Genomic DNA, 18602 nt, shown 5'->3' on the forward strand with positions numbered 1-18602 from the left:
CAATGCTTCAGGCTAGTCTTTACCACTGATGCAGAGCTGAGAGTCTGTACCACCATCTATTATCTTTGCTATGTTACTCCTCTTGCCCAAAGCAGTTTTGTCCCCTTAAGACCGTTATTATGGAGACCTGTTCAAGGGCAAGCAATGTGATCAGACTTACATCACAAAATGACTTAGGCCAAAAATGGCTTCTCTTATGTCAAGAAAGTCATGTCTGGTTTTCTTTCTCTGGGAACCCACTACCCCACCTGTTAACAAAACTAGCCATCTATGGGCCTCTAGAACTTGTAGGCACAGGGCTTCCCATGGGCATGCTAGGTGGGAATTAGGCTGAGAACCACTGTCTTAATTGTTAAATGGGCATGATAGCAATACCTACCTCTTGTTGTTGTGAGAATTCAATGGACTGATGCTTGAAAAGGACTCCAGACAGCCATGCCTGGATGCCTGGCACACACAGAAAAGTCTGTAGTTTTTAAGGAAAAGATGTACAAACATGACCACTTCCAAACATTTGCATGTTAAATAACAATAGCAGTAAACAGCAAATTCAGAGGGCTCACTTCCTTACTAAAAGCTTTCTTAACTCAATAAGAAAAACACAAAAGCCCAACAGTTGACCATTAAAGAAGAAACAATGAGTCGATGACATGTTCACTGAGTGTCTGTGGATTACCTTATCCGTCCTTAGACGATGTGGTCAAGTACACAGTTATTGACCTTAACAATGAACAGTTGTCATTCAGTCGCTCAGTAGTGTCAGACTCTTTGTGACCCCATGGATGGCAGCACGCCAGGCTTCCCTGTATCCATCTCCCAGAGTTTGCTCAAACTCATGTCCATTGAGTCAGTGATGCCATCCAAGCATCTCATTCTGTTGTCCCCTTCTCCTCCTACCCCAGCATAGGGGTCTTTTCTAACGAGCTGGCTCTTCGAATCAGGTGGCCAAAGTATTGGAGCTTCAGCTTCAGCATCAGTCCTTCTAATGAATATTCAGAATTGATTTCCTTTAGAACTGACTGGTTTGATCTCCTTGCAGTCCAAGGGAGTCTCAAGAGTCTTTTCCAACACCATGGCTCAAAAGCATCAATTCTTCGGCATTCAGCCTTCTTTATGGTCCAACCATGACAATGAGCTCAAGGTGCTTGTAGTTTAGAGCAAGGTTTTTATTTTATAGTACAGTCTGTAACACACAACTTTAAATATAGGATTTACGTCTTTGTCCTCATTTTATTGATCCATGGCATAACTCCATCATCTGTGGCTTAGGTGGCCAGAGGAGCCGCCATTTCCAATTCTGCAGCACCAGCAAAATAAAATTTCACATGGTCTTTGTTTCTGATGTCTACCTGACACAGGAGGGAAGAGGGCAGGGCACAATCTTTAAAAGAACGACATAACCATTGTGCATGGGTGCGTGCTCAGTCATGTCCAACTGACTCTTTGCAACCCCACAGATTGTAGCCTGCCAGGCTCCTCTGTCCGTGGGATTTTTTCAGGCAAGAATACTGGAGTGGGTTGCCATTTCCTTCACCAGCGGATCTTTCCAACCCAGGGATCAAACCCGAATCTCCTGCATCTCCTGTATTGGCAGGCAGATTCTTTACCATTGTACCACCGGGGAATCCCTACATAGCCATTGAGGATAACACAAAAACTGGTTAGAACCAATTTGGCACAAAATGGAGAAAGATTTGCCTTGGAGGGGACCTTGAGCCTCATTATACGCTCATTGTAAAACATCAACACCTATAGGCACCAGGATAGTTCAGGGCCGACCATAAAAGACCAAAAAGTGGGCCATGGCCCAAACAGTGCAAATCCCAGCCCCTTCTTCAAAATAATTGTAATAATCCTTCCACTCATTAACCTATGAAATTACTCACACCTGGGAGGCTAGAAAGGAGTGTGATATATGTATAATTATGGCTGATTTGTGTCTTGTACAGCAGAAATCAATACAACATTGTAAAGCAATTCTCCAACTAAAAAATAAATTTAAAAAATTTATTCACCTCTATAAAAACTAACTACCCCCAGGACTTCTCACCTTCTGAGTGGATCCACATTCTATCTGTGGAGTATTTCTGCCTCAGCCATTCTCACTTTTCAAGACAACCCCGTGCCCTAGGGCCACTCCCGCCTTTTGAGACAGATTGCATTCTATCTATGGAATGTGCAACTGTCTGAGTAAATCCACTTCTTACTTATCAATTTGTTTCTCATTGAATTCTTTGACAAGACATAAAGAACTCAAGCTTCACTAAGTCCTGAGACCAGGTGCACAATTTCAATTGAAAGACAGCGATCAATTAAAAATAAATAACTAAAAAAAAAAAAGAGTGAGTTCAAGTTCCAGTCTGAGTTGTGTGGCTTCATGTTGACTTCTGGCAAATGCAATGTGATACTCAGCCTAAAACCACTAAGGGAAAAAGACTCCTGAGATAAGGTGATGAAGTCCTCTGCTTCTCTTACTGTAAGATGAAGCTACAGGCTCTGTCCTCAGCACACTTAGAGCTGGAGGCCTCAGGAAACCCAAGACAATGAAGGCTTGATATCTCCCTTACCCCAGATTACTGCTCCTTCTAGAGCGTGTGTGTTAGTCACTCAGTCGTGTCTGACTCTTTGTGACCCCCTAGACTACTGTAGCTCACCAGGTTCCTCTGTCCATGGAATTCTCCACGCCAGAATACTGGAGTGGGTTGCCATTTCCTTCTCCAGGGAATCTTCCTGACCCAGGGATTGAACCCGCATCTCTTACATCTCCTGCATTAGGAGGTAGGTTCTTTACCAGTAGCTCCACCTGAGAAGCCCTGTTATAATTTAGTGTTGGGGTAATTTGTTATGCAGTCACTCATAGTTCGTGGTATATGTCTCAAAAAAACAAAAAAGAAAGAAACATTTATTAATTTTTTTTTAATGTATTGGAGTATAACCGATTTACAATGTTGTACTAGTTTCACAAATCCAGCGAAGTAAATGGGTTTTACACCAACATACTTCCACTTTTTTAGATTTTCCTATATATGGCATTATAGAGTAGTGAGTAGAATTCTCTGTGCTATAGAGTAGGTCCTAATTAGCTAACAATTTTAAAAAGGAACAAGGGCTCAGGGTGGACTCCTGCAGGTGAGGGGCCCAGAACAGGAGGTGTCACCAGCTTTGGGGTAAATCCATTCTCTGCAATCTGGGTTTGAGGGGCCCTCACAGAGTGCAGACCTTAACCCAGGGGCCGGAATGTCTGCAGCCCACGGTCAGTCTTGGCAGTTTGACTGAAATAACCCAACGGGCAGAGAGCAGCACGCCTGGGAGAACCCTCTGCTGCCTACACGGGAGGCTGGCTTCACGGCCACCCTGGGCCCTGCGCTGTGTGCGGGGCTGCACTGCCCCCTGGCGGACACTCTGGGCAGCGCTCCCCCTTCTCCCCCTCGCAAGACCAAGGCGCATTATTTATCCGGCTCCCGCCCCCATCTCCCCATCACCAGCCGGGCACTCGCGCACAAGTGTATCCCTACTCTTGGTACCAGTTGGTGAGGGGATCTCTCGGACTAGCGGCACAATCACCTTGAGTCTCCCGCTCTCTCACACACACTCTCTTTCTCTCTCTGTCTCGTACTCTGGACAGACCAATCGACCAATCCCAGTGCTGTGGACAAAGAGCGCGGAGCTCTCTGCTGAGCACTGGCCCGCGCATCTCAACCCTTCAACCCTTCTCATCTGTATGGACGTTGCCTTCCAATCAAAGAGAACTTCCTGGACCCGGCAAGGTGTTCCACTACACCTGCACTTCTCTAGCTCTGTGAATTGACTGATGGATTGATTAATAAATGTCTGAATTCAATCTCTCCAACACTGATTGCCAGGTCAGCCTTGGGCTTGTTTCCAGCCATACAAAGATGAGGAGGCCATGGGGTGCCTGGGGTGACAGGTGGCTGGCTTTCCACTGCCAGACACCCTAAACTTCTGGGACACAGGGGGAAATTCTGCCAAATGAAACCGCAGCCAAGCTCCCTGAGACCCGTTCTGTCGTCTCCTACCACCACTCACTGTTTCTCAAAGTATTTTTCAACAGTGGCTGGCAGGGTGGGGCAGCTCGGATAGGGGGTGAGAAAGGTATTAGAGGAAACCCCAACAGGGGCCATGGAGGAGAAAGCGGAAGCCTGCGATAGGTGTGTTTCTGTGCACTCGTGTGCACACTGAGGACTCCAGCTACTCTGTAACACTCTTCCGGGGCCTCTGGCTAAACACGAGGGGAGGGGATCCCATATTCTGGGCAGATGCGGGAAGCAGCTTGTGGGACAGGGCAGTAGGTTGAATGCTGTCCCCCCAAAATTGGCATACACCGGGGATCCCACACCATGACCTTATTTGGAAAGAGGGTCTTTGCAGATGTAATTAGTTAATCAAGGTTGAACTGAATTAGGCTGCTGTCTTTATAAGAGATCGGAGAGGGAGGGAGAGGGAGGTTCTGAGAAAGGCAGAAGCCACCAGACAGCGGAGGCAGAGACTGGACTGATGGGTCTGCAGGTGGAGGTAACAGGATTGTTGGCAACCACCAGAAACTAGGAGAGAAGCAGAAGCAGACTCTCCCCCGGAGCTACAGAAGGAGCCAGCCCCACTGACATCTTTATCTTGAACTTTTTTTAGGGGAGGCACCCAGCATGGCAAGTGGGATCTTAGTTCCCCAGCCAGGGATTGAACCCATGCCCCCTGCAGTGGAAGCACCGAGTGTTAACTACTGGACCACTGGGAAGTCCCCCTGCTGACATCTAGAAGCAGACTCTGGTCTCCCGAACTGTGAGAGAATACATTTCTGTTGCTTTGAGCCATGGAGCTTACAGTCATCTGTTATCACCGCCACAGGAAACCCCAACCTAATCTGAAAGGGGTGAGCAAACCCAAGAACACACACAGTGACCTGGCAGCTGATGCTGTGACACCTCCATCAGTCACCAGCTTCACGTCCTCAGGCAAGTGACTCAGCTTCTGAGCCCCAGTCTTTCCATATCACAGACTAGTCTCCAGTGCCCTGGGATCCATCACCCGTATCCACATGAGGGCCTGGTGCCCGATGAAGCTGCTCAGAACATATTAGCCATATTTCTCTCTTAGCTCTCCCCACTCAGCACAGTGGACACTGTCCCTCCTTCTCTGCTTCGGAACGAAGAAGGAAAGGAGCCCAGGTTTGGAGTGAGAGAGAGCTGAGCCACTTACTGGCTCTGTGGTCTTGGACCAGATATGCATTCCCGACCCCAGGCCTCAGGACTTCACCGAGAAAATGAAGATAAGAAAAATCTCCCTCATACAGTCTGCAGTGACCTGAAAATTTCCATCCCCCAAAATCCATATGTTGAAGCCCTAAACACCTTCCCCCCACACCTGCTTCTCCCGCAGTGTGATCGTATTTGGAGGCGGAACCTTTAGAAGGTGATCAGGTTAAGATGGGGGCTTCCCCAGAGGCTCAGTGGGTAAAGCATCCACCTGCAAGGCAGGATACATGGATGTGATCCCTGGATCAGGAAGACTCCCTGGAGGAGGGCATGGCAACCCACTCCAGTATTCTTGCCTGAAGAATCCCATGGAGAGAGGAGCCTGGCGGGCTGCAGTCCATAGCGTTGCATAGAGTCAGATATGACTGAGTGACTGAGCATGTATACATGCAGGTTAAGGTGAGGTCACGAGGGGGAGGTCATGATGGGATTGGTGCCCTCATAACATGGAGAAGAGATGCTGGAGCACGCTCTCCCTGCCCACATGAGGAGGTGGCCACCTGCAAGCCAGGAAGCTGGTCCTCACCAGGAACCAAATCTGCTGGTACCTTGGTCTTGGACTTTCCAGTGTCCAAAAGTGTGAGAAGTAAATGTCTATTGCTCAGGCCAGCCCCTCTGTGGTATTTTGTATGGAGGATGAATTGACAAGAGACAGTGGAGCACTCTCTAGGATGGAGAGAAATGGATGGATTTGAGACAGTGGGGAAGTGGGATGGAGAGGATTTACCTACTCTTAGGTAAGATATAGACAAATGAGGAAAGTGGGGACTTCTGGCAACTGAATGGAGTGGCCTGACTTACTGAGAAGGTGAACAAGTTGCAAGTTAGGGGTAAGACGAATGTATGAGTGTCTATTGGATATCCAAGCAGAGAGGGCCAGGAATGAATTGGATTTGCAGATCTACTGCGAAGAGCAAGAGATGGCTTGGAGCCAGACAGGAAGGAGTCCCCATGTGCACACATCATCCATTCCTGGGAAGGTGTGAGGGTGGAGTGTGGTTCCTGACTGTGGCCACAAGATGGCAATATCACCCAGGACTGCTTGATGGTGGGGGACTCCTGATTACTGAGGCTTCCCTGGTGGCTCAATGGTAAAGAATACACCTGCCAATGCAGAGGACACGGGTTCAATCCCTGAGTGGGGAAGAGCCCCTGGAGAAGCAAATGGAAACCCACTCCAGTATTCTTGCCTGGGAAATCCCACAGACAGTGGAGGCTACAGTCCATGGGGTCACAAAGAGTCAGACACAACTTAATGACTAAACAACAGCTTGATTCACTACATGCCAACTGCTACTCTGTATTGTCTAATCATGCATTTTAAAAGGATACTTTTGAAGCCAGTAATCCCAACTTGGTGTTCACCTATCTATATAAAAACCTTTTACCTTTTGCCATTTTGAAAATAAGATTAAATACTTACGGAAACAGAACTGGAGTCAAAAGTCTTGGGTTCAAAACCTGATTCTGCCACTAAACAGCTGTGTTCAAGATACATTTCTGAGCCTGTTTTATGGTATTCAAAATAGGAATAACAATAGCCTCACCAAATAATTGTGAGAAGACAACTTACCTGAAAAAATTTATGTGATGGGCTCTCAAATAAGATGGCTTTAAGACAATACTACTACTCCTAGGTAGAATTACTCCCTAAGGATACTTTAATCAGACTGAGATTATATATTATTAAATGTGGCTCATGGGCCATCAGTTAACACTTAGAATTCTCAAACCTCAACTCCTTCCTGGTCAAACCTCACTGCTGTCTCCCACCAGCCCCCCCAGCACCGTGAATTCCTCTCTTACCTAGGGATTTCAGCAGAGTTAATGGTCTCCTTCCTCTTCAACACTCCCCACACCCACCTCACCCCTGCTCACTTCTGTATTAGCATAGCAGATATTTGCAAAGTGTTGGTTCAAACTGGATTCAGTCTTTAAATCTGGGGGGTTGTACCAATGTTTGACTTGTGTAAATGAAACTATTGATACCAAAAGTTAAATTTAACTCCAGTGGATTAAAAAACTTCCTCCAGATCACAGCTACTAAAGTAGGTTTTGTGGATAGGGAAATATTTGGTTTAAGGTATTTGGTTGATTTTTTTTTTTTAATCAGGTAAGATCAAACACCTAGTGAGTGAAGAATGACTTGCTGGGGGAATAGAAGAAAGGGAAATGAAGGCAGAGAGAAGCTTGAAAAAAAATCCAGGGAAACATACTCGGGCCCCAAAAGAAGTTGCATGACTTGGGGAAGCTTTGAGACAATTACAGTGAGTCCTGGTCTGTGTGTGCTCAGGTGCTCAGTCATGTCAGACTTTTTTGCAACCCCAAGGACTGTAGACCCCTTGTGGATCAGACAGTAAAGAATCTGCCAGCAATGCAGGAGACCCGGGTTCGATCCCTGGACTGGGAAGATCCCCTGGAGAAGGAAATGGCAACCCATTCCAGTAATCTTGCCTGGAAAATCCCATGGATGGAGGAGCCTTGCAGGTACAGCCCATGGGGTCACGAAGAGTCTGACAGGACTGAGCTTCTTCACTTTCACTTTCATGGACTGTAGTCCTCCAGGCTCCTCTGTCCATGGGATTTTCCAGGCAAGAATACTGGAGTGGGTCACCATTTCCTCCCCCAGGGCATCGTCTCCACCCAGGGATGGAACCCTAGTCTCTTGGGTCTCCTGGGATGATAAGCAATTGGGAAAGGCCTCACACGTGCCGCTGATAGCAATACCCTGAAAGGCCACTGCTGCTGCTGCTGCTAAGTTGGTTCAGTCATGTTCCACTCTGTGCGACCCCATAGACGGCAGCCCACCAGGCTCCCCCGTCCCTGGGATTCTCCAGGCAAGAACACTGGAGTGGGTTGCCATTTCCTTTTCCAATGCATGAAAGTGAAAAGTGAAAGTGAAGTCGCTCAGTCGTGTCCAACTCTTCGATACTCTATGGACTGTAGCCTACCAGGCTCCTCCGTCCATGGGGTTTTCCAGGCAAGAATACTGGAGTGGGGTGCCATCGCCTTCTCCTCTGAAAGGCCACTAGATGGCAATATTACTCCAGGAATCTCTCCAGGTCCCTCCCACCCTGGTGGCTACAGCTTTCTTTGTTCACGAACATCCTTCTCTAGCCAGTGTCACCAAAGATGCCCGTGCATTTTCTGTCACCCCACGCCCCTAGCCCCCTAGTCAGCCACTTTCCCACCATCTGTCCTAATATAAAAGGAAGCTCTACTGACTACTGCTACTACTACTGACTACTGTTACATTCTGAAAGATGACGTTATGGTCTCTGTGCTCAATTGTAAAGCAGCTGAATCAAATGTTTTAACAAGAAATAAACAAGCCAATAAGCCAACAAAAACCCAGGTGTGGTTGATTCTTTTTCTGAGTTAATACTCAGAGGGTCACCAGGCCTGGAGGTGACCAGAGCCAGAAGTGCCCACTTGAGATAAAGCAATTATCCTCCAATTAAAACTTATTTTTTAAAAAAAGGTAACTCTGTAAACTGGGGAAAGGGGCTGCCAGCCCCTTTAAGGTGGGGCCAGAGGATGAGGCTGAGCCCTGCTCCAGAGAAAGCAGAGGAGGAAAACCCAAATACCATATTTAAAACAGTTTTCTATTCTGGGAAAATTTCCACAGTGTAAAAATATGGCAGACCCAGACAGCATCTTAAAGAGAGTCTGGAAGCATAAACCAGGACAGAGGCTTGAGGAAACGTAAATTCCAAATTTGTTCAGCTCCTGAGGTGTAAGTTTTTGGTTCCTCATGATGGAAAGTCCTCACAGGAGAAGGGGGCTGGGGTTGGCCTTGGAGGGCAGTCAGGAATGCTGAGCAGCGGAGACCTCAATTTCACCACCAGAAAGGTGAATCCTGGCTCCATGTCGTGTCACACAGTTCTTTACCTGGGTGGCTTCTCAGGACATTTGAATACCCAAGTAATTCTCTGTATGGCCATTTTTCTAGGGAGAAGACCCATTGCTTATAGCACATTATCAAAGACCTCAGTGGCCACCCCTCATCCCCTCGTCCTGGCCAGAAAAAAAATGTCTAAGACCACTGCAACACTACTGATACTGCTGATCACTCAATCTTTCTCCTCTCATAATCACATTATTCTTATAAATAGGATTCCCTATGAATACCTTAATTTAAAAACAATGGTCACAGGAAATTAAGAAAAATGGGTATACAGAATTTTCCTGCTAAATTCATTTACTATTTTATATTGTTATATGATCTTCCTTCCAGTGACTGGATGCACTGCAGCTTAGATGAAATGTTTTCTGCATTTGAGATTTTATATCCACCGACATAATTACAGACCTTTCAGTAAACCGCCTCTAGGTACTTTTATACTGGAAATATGTAGGTGTATTAATTTCACAGCTCTAAGAAGAAACCAACAATTAACTAGCATGTTTAGTTAGTATTAGATATACACATTTTTAAGTATGCTTAATAAGAATGATACTCAAATTCATTAATAAATGAGTTTGAGCAAATGTACCTTACAATCCCTTAAATGTATTTCTCATGGCAGCTGTTGCAGAACTCATTTCGGAAATAAACAAACATATACCTATTCATTCACAGAAAATGCCCCTTAGGGCTTTAATATCAAACATAGCCATCACAGTCAGTTCACAAAAAGAGCATAAAGTGCAAAAGCTCCATTTCAAAAGGCCTTCAGTTAGTCCCAACGTAACAGTGATTAAATGCTACCACAGCCAGTGGGCCCACTACCCTTATACAGCACACCCTATATAAAGCACAGAACAAGGTATATACCTGGAAATATGTATCTATTTGCTCTGATTACATATTGTGGTTACAAAATCCTCTCAGAACTGGTTTAACAAATAGGGAAAGCTACAATTCAGACAATGAGTTCTTTAAAGTAGGGGCTATTAAAAAATCTGTAGGAAAATGATGTCTACAAAATCCATTGAGAATCACAACCTAGACCAAGACTTCTCTTTGACGAGCTGGATCAGCAGCAACCAAGCAAAGAGATGACTAGTAGGGGTTCCAGGTTCATTGGGAACAAGGAGCTATGAGAGGCTGTGTTCAGGCGAGCTTCAGCCCTCACCTGTCCCCCAGAGATGGTTCTGCATCAGCCCCGAGGGATGAAGAGCCAGGTGAGGCTCACCCCTCAGTTCTGAAGCCTCCAGAATCGCACCAGCTTGCGTAAGCATAATGAATGAGGGAGTTTTGATTACATACCTGAGAAATCCAATAAATAGCATAGGTGATGGTACTTTAACAGATCCTGTGCTTGATGACCATCATGCTTAGTCTCCCAAAAGAACATCTCTGATCCACAAGGAATGTCTTCTAGGCATTCTTCGGAGGGACAGGCACAGAGCACCCCCCAAATATAGCCTATTACCAAACAGATGCAGGCATCTTATCCCCAGACACCTGCAATATAGTCACTGAAGTGCTGGTTTTACATTAAAATAATAAAAGGAGGAACTATTTTCTAAAAACTAGACACTATAAAATAAGAATCATTAACTTAAATGATCACTTGGTTACATTAATGTTTTTTTTGTTTTTTTTAATATTCCAAATCCAGTTCCTGCTGGGTGTCAATATTAGGCAAATCCTCACCAGAAGAAATATCTAATAGCCATGCTGAGTAACTGGCATGACCTAACTCCTAACTGTTAAATCTCCACCTCCCTGAATTACCAGGGGAGAGAAAAAGATTCTTGATTGCACATCAAGGAATTAAATAAGCTATTAACTTTTTACATCAAAACCTGTAGAACTATATATTTAACAGCTATTTTCTATGACTCGTCTGTCTAAGTGCAGAAGCATATCAAAAAGTAGAATTCACTATTTCTTAGGGCCCATTGATGTTAGGCCCTTAAATTAAAAAGGGAAGACTCAGTAGTAAGTCTTACAATCCAGTGATGAAACTCAAGAATATAGCTAACTCTGATATCCCAAAACCTGCTCTTCAGGAAAAATATGACTGGCATTTATATTCCATTCAAGGTACAAAATCAACTGTCAGCTCTAAAAGACATCTATTTACAACTGTATTAGGGAAAAAAAGATGAGAAGGAAATATGCTGAACTATATTAACAATGGTTGTCCTTGAGTCATAGAAATAGATTACTTTTCTTTTATTCTCATTCAACTTTTCTGTGATATCCCCATTTTCCTTAAAAAGCATGTAGTGCTATAAGAGCGCTATGAATATAAATGTCAATATAAATATGAATGATGCTATAATCCAAACAAAGTAAGATTGGTATATTCCCACTCTCTTGATTTACCATTCCACACTGGTAAACATAGTGATTTCTGTTCAGACGTAGAGTGAAGACTTGTCTTCTTCAAATACACCCTATTCCACACTTTTTCTCAGCCTCATCCCATTAAAATCAACCTCTAGAAGGGGACTAGTGGTAAAGAACCCCCCTACCAATGCAGGAGACATAAGAGACTCAGGTTTGATCCCTGGGTCAGGAAGATCCAGTGGAGGAGGGCATGGCAACCCATTCCAGTATTCTCACCTGGAGAATCCCATGAACAAAGGAGCCTGGCGGGCCACAGTCCATAGGGTCGCAAAGAGTCAGACATGACTGGACTGAGCACTCACGCATGTGCTAGAAAGGCATTTTGTTTTTCATAACAAAAGCATTCTTTCTGAAACTTAGTCATTTGTCTTGCAGAAGGAGAGAAATAGCCCTGTAAATTAGGGCACTTACTTCTTTACTTCTAGCAGAGTCGCATTTCATCCCCATTTCCAAGGTCATTCAGAACCTTCCAGGTGGGCCAGGTGAAAGCCTTTGGGGCTGGAGATGGTGGTTCCCAAGGAGCATGCCCTTCATTTCATCAGGAGAAATGGTCCCTCCTTGATGGTTGGGACAATGCTCCCATCACCAAGGAACTTTCAAGACAGAAACTAAACTTCACACACACAAAACATTACCTACACTCTGCTTCTCTTTACTTTTTCCTACTAAAAGAGCTGGACTTAAAATACAACCAACTCCCTCCTAAGAGCATTTTTCTACTTCAGCATGGATGAGAACAGAATCCATGCCTGGTGGGTCAGTCTGAAAAGAGGATAGTCTGACAGCTCCCTTTAAAGAAAACTCTAGTCTTGAAACCCAAAGGACTTAAAGAGCAGTTTTCCAATACTGTTCCACAAGCCACCTAGGTCTCACATTCATATGTTAACATTTCCATGAGTATTTAACTCAAATACTGATTTTTAAACTATAATAAAGCAACATGGACACTCATTCCATACCAAATTTTTCTACCTTGGAAACCATCAATTTGTTACTTTGCATTTCACTGCCTTTCATATTATTCAGGAAATGCTGCAAGCTTAACCTCAAAATAAAATTAAGCTAATAAAATACAACTTATTTCACACATTAGGTCTCCATAAAGATACCTTACGGCCAACAGGGTTCTTCTGCTAAAATCATTTGAAAACCACAGTAGAATAAAGTCATTCATTTCTAAATTCAGTTGCTCCTTGGACTTTTCACCTTTTGATCCTGTGCAAGTTCTAACTAGAGTCTGAGTGCCCAGACAAGCCAAAATTGCTACTGCCCCATTCTTAAATACGGAGGACACTGACATACTTCCCACCCACACAAGAAGGACACATCTGTCCTGCCCGCTCCCATGACGGAATGTTGCAAAGCAAGAGATGCCTGAGTTAACAGAATATCCCTGAGGTCGTGAATCCCCACCTCGCACCTTGAAGACACATGTGGGGTCTTCCATTCAGCCTAGTGAAGAGGAGATGAGTTGCAGCCAGTGTGACTTTAGGTGAGAAGAACTCAGAGGGCAAGAGGTTTGCCCTGCTGCACCCAAAGCAGCCAGCGAATAGTTACAGCCAGCACTTAAGAAAAGCAAGTGGTCAAATGATTGGAGAAGCTGCAGGAAGCACCTCATTCTGTGAGAATACTGAGAGTAATTCCCACAGTAGATATCAAAGAAAGAAGAGGCAAGATTCTTGAGAGTAATTTCCAGAACAGGACAGCAGACAAGAGGCTTCCAATGAGAACAACTTCTCAAACTTCACATTTGCTCCAAATTTTGAACCAGGATCCCTACCGCGATTGTCACGGGCCTTTGGGAATGTCACAGAGGTCAAGTAGTAAGAGGGGAGGAGTCTGTGTATGGAACACTCACACCATAGCTATTCTTCTTTGTATTTGAGGATACTGGGCTGGGGTGGGGTTGGGGAGGCAAACCATGTCAGCGTTTAAAGGTTGTGCTCATCTTCCAGAATGGCTTAAAGTCGTTTTTTGGCATAGAGGGTTTTGCATGTTAGCTTCACCCGGATCTGGATCTGTAGTCAAGTCTCCATCTCTCAGCAGAGGTAGCAGGAAAAGGCTTCACACGTGTATGTAAACCTCGGGTTACAGAGCACTGAAAGGGGAAACCAGCCTCCTAGGGACAAGTCCTGTGTGTGCTCCATTTGTCTGCTTCTGATTTAGGACAGTTGCCCTAGATGAAAAGCTCTGGCCTCTTCCATTGGACAGAGGGTCTCGTCTGATGCAGGATGTGTCTGTCACAGGAGGGTCGGCTCCTGGAACACATGGGGACGGCTGGACCCGGAAGCAAGGCTTGTGCAGCAAGAAGGGGTCGCCCACTGGACAGCTCTGCCATCACCACAAAGGACGCAGCCCAACGAGCATTGCAGCTGCAGGTGACACAGAATACACACCCAGAGCCCCTTGGCCATCTGCTTCCCATCTCTGGACAAGCATTTCTCCTCCAGGCACTGTGGAGTCCTGGCGGTCCACAGACACACTAGTTAGATCCCAAGGGAATAGAATTTTAAAAAGACAGACCCCACTCCCAACTCTGCGAAACCCCCACCCTGGCTGTCTTTGCGGGCAGGTGAAGGTTAGGGGGCAGAGAGGACAGTCACTGCCTTGCCATCATGTGATCTTCACCGAGGATTTCTTGTTGGCGCACAGAAGGGACACGTAGGGGACACCGATGAAGGCCCATCGCTCGCTGGGCCAGAACTTGATGACGGGGCCTTGCTCGGGGATCTCGGACGCAGCATCGAAGTAGGCGAAGCACACGCAGCCCAGGTAGGCAGCAAGGCAAATGAGGATGTGCCTGGCGAGGGAGACAGACGCGTAAGGGCCCGAGGCAGGGAGACTGGGCTGGACTTCCACCCCACCTCCCTCCAGGCTAACCCACCTTTCCCAGATGCAAAGACTGGAAGGGACCTCCTCTAGTTAAGAAGGCCCCACATCCCCGGAATAGCACAGGAGTGATAAATTCTGAGCTAACAAAGCCTCTCTTGAAATGTCCTAAAATATTCCAGCCTGATAACAGGAAAAACTTGCCAATGCCTTTGGGGCTCCACAGAAAACAAGGGTTTAAGACAGAAGCACTAATATGATATCGCTTATATGCAAAATCTAGAAGAAAGAAAAGGATATAGGGACTTCCCCGGCGCACCAGTGGTTAAGGCTCTGCTCTTCCACTGCAGGGGACGAGGGTGCGATTCCTGGTTGGGGAACTAAGATCCCACATGCCACAGTGCATGGCCCAAAAAAAAAAAAAAAAAGAGAGAAAAAGGATACAAATGAACTTATTCACAAAATAGAAACTGATTCACAAGCTCAGAGAATGAATTTATGGTGAGGGGTGGGAGGGTGGGGAAGAAGGATAGATTGGGAGTTTGAGATTGACATGTAAATAAATAAACAAATTTAATTAAAATAAAAAATAAAACAGAGGCACCAAGAGGATGGAAATAACAGCACATGGGACTGATTCCCCACTTCTCACTTTAATAATGGACTGTACATATCTAACACTCTTCATTAGAAATAATTTTATAGTGATTCATCAGCTTTTACACTTTAGTAAGGAAACTGTTACCTTCACTGTGCTGGTAGAAAGTTTTCATATTGATCTTTATCCTGGGGACCATTTAAAGGCATGTAACTTTTGCACCTTATACTGAAACTTAAAACTCCAAGTAAATTAAAGATTTAAAATATATTTTAAAAACGTATTTAAAGAATTTTTTATAAATATTCTTTTAAATATTCTTTTATAATATTCTTTTAAAAATAAAAGAATATTTTTATAAACCTTGGAAGAGGTTTTTCTTAAAATGACACAAAGTTCTGAAACCCTAAAGGAAATGACTGTGACAGCCACATGTAATGGACATCTCTACATTTAAAAACACATGGAAGTTGTGTGTTGATTTTCAATTAGCCTGGTTGCAGGCTCCTCAAAGGTATAGTATTTTGAGTTTTCTGTCATTGTGCTATTTCTCTTCAAGGCCACTTTGTTGTAGTGTTTTGGTAGGATTCTCATAAACGGTGATCTATAAAATATGGCATTTTTTCTAATAAAAAATTCAATTCAAAAAAAAAATTAATTAAAAACACACGGAATAGGGACTTCCCTGGTGGTCCAGTGGTTAAGAATCCACCATCCAGAGCAGGGGACACAGGTTCAATCCCTGGTCGGGGAACTAACATCTCACATGCCACGGGGCAACTAAGCCCGAGCACAGCAACTACTGAGCCCACGCTCCGGAAGCCACGCACAGCAACTAGCGAGACGCCCATGCCCCACAAGGAAGAGTCCACGCACTGCCACTAAGACCCAACACAGCCCAACACATAAACATTAAACACACACTCCTGGAATAAAGATGGTTGTAAGAGTACTACCAGCTTGCTTAGTTGAGAACAGGGTCATTTAAGGGATGTCACAGCCACACTGTAATGCATATAGAAGGGAGAAGGGAAAAAAAAAAAACTAAAGGAAAAGACTGACAGAGGTGAGAAGATGAAAGTTTAAAACAGTATGGCGTGGGGAAGGAAATGACAACCTACTCCAGTATTCTTGCCTAGAAAATTCCATAGACAGAGGAATCCATGTGGTCACAAATAGGATATGACTGAGCTACTGACCATAGGGGTAAGAATGGAAATCATCACTAACAGTTAATTAGTAAGAGGAATCTTATTGGGGAGATAAAAATGTTACAAAACTTGACTGTGGTGATGATTGCACAACTAGGTAAGTTTAATGAAGGTCATTGAAGTGATCCTCAATTCCATTCCTGTTTAAGCATCTGGGTTCCTTGCTATAACATCTATTGCCACCCATATCTAGAATGAAGTGTTGTCTTGGAGCCTGTTGTGCATTTAAAAATAAACTTTTCTTAAAAGGTCATTGAACTGTACAATTTAAATATGGAACCTAAATTATACCTCAATAAAGTTGTTTCTTTTTCAGAAAAATAAAATAAAATAAAACAGTATGGCGCAAGATATCAGTAACATACTAAAAGATAAATGGGAAAGTGCAGGGAGGGGGCAGGGAATAGTTGTACCATATGACAAAGAATTAAAATCCCTATCTTACAAAGAGCCCTAAAAACCAATCATTTCATAGGGTGTCTGGGATTTGCTTTATAATAATCTGGGTGGGGTGGGTAGTGGGTGAGGGTGGCAAGGATGAGATTGGCCTCTTATAGATAATACTGAAGCTAACTGTTGCCTCCCTGGGGGCTCCATGTAGTATTCTCTATATTTCTGAAAATGTTGCAAATGTGCATAATAAATGGCACATAGGTATTTAACAGTAGAGACTCTGTACTACGTGTCGGGAAGTAGGGGCTGGATATAAATTTTTAAATACGAACACTCCACAGAGATGGTAAAGAAACTTAAAAGGCACATTTCAAAAGAGGAAAGATATAGTAAATTGACATTTGGAAGATGTCCAACAAAATACTAACTTTTTAAAAGATATGAAAATAAATTCTTTTCAATCAGGTTAACAAATACTTTTTAAAGTTACTAACATCCAGTATATGTGAAAGTATATCTTACAGATACACGTTTATTATCTTACAGATTTTAGTAAAATTGTGTCAGTTGGTATCTCTGGGTTTGGCAACATATTATAACCTAAGGGAACATTCAGGCATATGAACAAATACAGATATTCATTACCAAATTGTTTGTAAAAGTGAAAAGTTAGAAATAACCTTAATATCCATTAACAGAGAAGTTGGTTAAATGAATTACATAGCATTACCCATATTGTGAGGTATTAACTGGACACACAAACTGATGAAAATAATATAAATACATTGGTAAGGAAAGTCGTCCATGATTTAAACAGCAAAAGAAGAACCAGCTTGCATCATGTATAGAATGAAGCTATTTTTGTTTTTAAAGGTAGAATTAGAGAACTAAACATCTGAAAGGATATACTTTAGGTTGTTAACAATTGTTCTCTCTCTTTGGACAGAATCAGAATTGTAAAAGCCTTTCTTTCTATACTTCCCTGTTGTCTAAATTTGTTGGAATAAATATCACTATAACTGGAACCAAAAAAAAAAAAAAATTTCAACTTTGGTTTGTTTTTTGGCCACACTACACAGCATTTGAGTTCTTAGTTCCCCAAATAGGGATCGAAGCTGCACCCCCTGCAATGGAAATCTTAACCACTGGACCATCAGGGAAATCCCAGAAAATTGTTCAACTTTGGAGAGAAAAAAACCACAAAGTTCACCAAATTTAGAAACAAATTAAGTTTGAACCAAAGTTACTATACTCTACTTTTTTAATTTTACTTAAAATCACTCTGTGATAAAGCAACTTGGATCAATTAAAAACACACCAGGGGCTTCCCTGGTGGTCCACGGGTTAAGACCAAGCTTCCACTGCAGGGGACACAGGTTCAATCCCTAGACAGGGAACTAAGGTCTCACATGCTGCATGTGGAGCAGCCAAAAGACAAAATAAAAATTTTTTACAGAAAGTACTATATTTTGAATGAGATCCTCTTTACACAGGTGGATACATTTATCAAAACTTACCAGACTACACAAAATCTGTGCATTTAATAATCTGTAAGTTATAATTCAGGTGTACAAAGCGTATATAAATTCACTAATGCAAGTCGAGGTTGAACCTAAGAAATATCAGACAATGGATCCTAAGACTGGAATCCCCCGCATAAGCTGCTTTGCTTTGCCTTCAGCGAACAAATCTGGAAGTCCCCAAGTCTTAACCTGAGAGCAGCTTAGGTCTCATGGTAGATAATACACAAGTTCAAACATCCCAGGGAATTCAAGAGAATTCTTTCAAATCGAATAATCTTAGGCATCTCCTGATAGGGTCAGCCTTCTTCCAAATCTGGATCTAACAAGTTTTAACTACTCCTTACCGCTAGAATTCCTCCCTGGGTACTCTCAACTTACAAGGAGCACTCTAAAGATTTCTCTTGTCCCTTGATATCTGACGATCAGAAGTCCTGGAGGACAGAGAGGGAAAGATGATGCTAGGTTTGGAGTTGA

The 18602-nt window shown here is 43.7% G+C and overlaps 1 protein-coding gene across 18 annotated transcripts in view; it reads right to left on the minus strand.

The window, feature by feature from the left end:
- ACER2 (alkaline ceramidase 2) overlaps positions 1–18602 on the minus strand; it is a 71533-nt gene that overhangs the window by 19433 nt on the left and 33498 nt on the right. For 3 of the 18 annotated variants that reach the window (XM_081498925.1, XM_081498869.1, XM_081498847.1), the window contains 2 exons: positions 14203–14374; positions 380–466 (listed from right to left, as the gene is read on the minus strand). The exons of 1 other annotated variant lie outside the window; for it this stretch is intronic. In XM_081498925.1, the coding sequence (XP_081355051.1) occupies positions 380–466; positions 14203–14374 (259 nt within the window). Of the gene's footprint in view, positions 1–379; positions 467–676; positions 1346–9845; positions 14038–14181; positions 14375–17109; positions 18560–18602 lie in introns of those variants that run through there. 14 more of the 18 variants (XM_081498889.1, XM_081498866.1, XM_081498933.1 and 11 more) reach the window with 10 other exon arrangements.

The sequence above is a fragment of the Giraffa tippelskirchi genome, chromosome 1 (genome assembly GCF_054371585.1).
Source record: "Giraffa tippelskirchi isolate mGirTip1 chromosome 1, T2T-mGirTip1v1.2.pri, whole genome shotgun sequence".
NCBI lineage: Eukaryota > Metazoa > Chordata > Mammalia > Artiodactyla > Giraffidae > Giraffa > Giraffa tippelskirchi.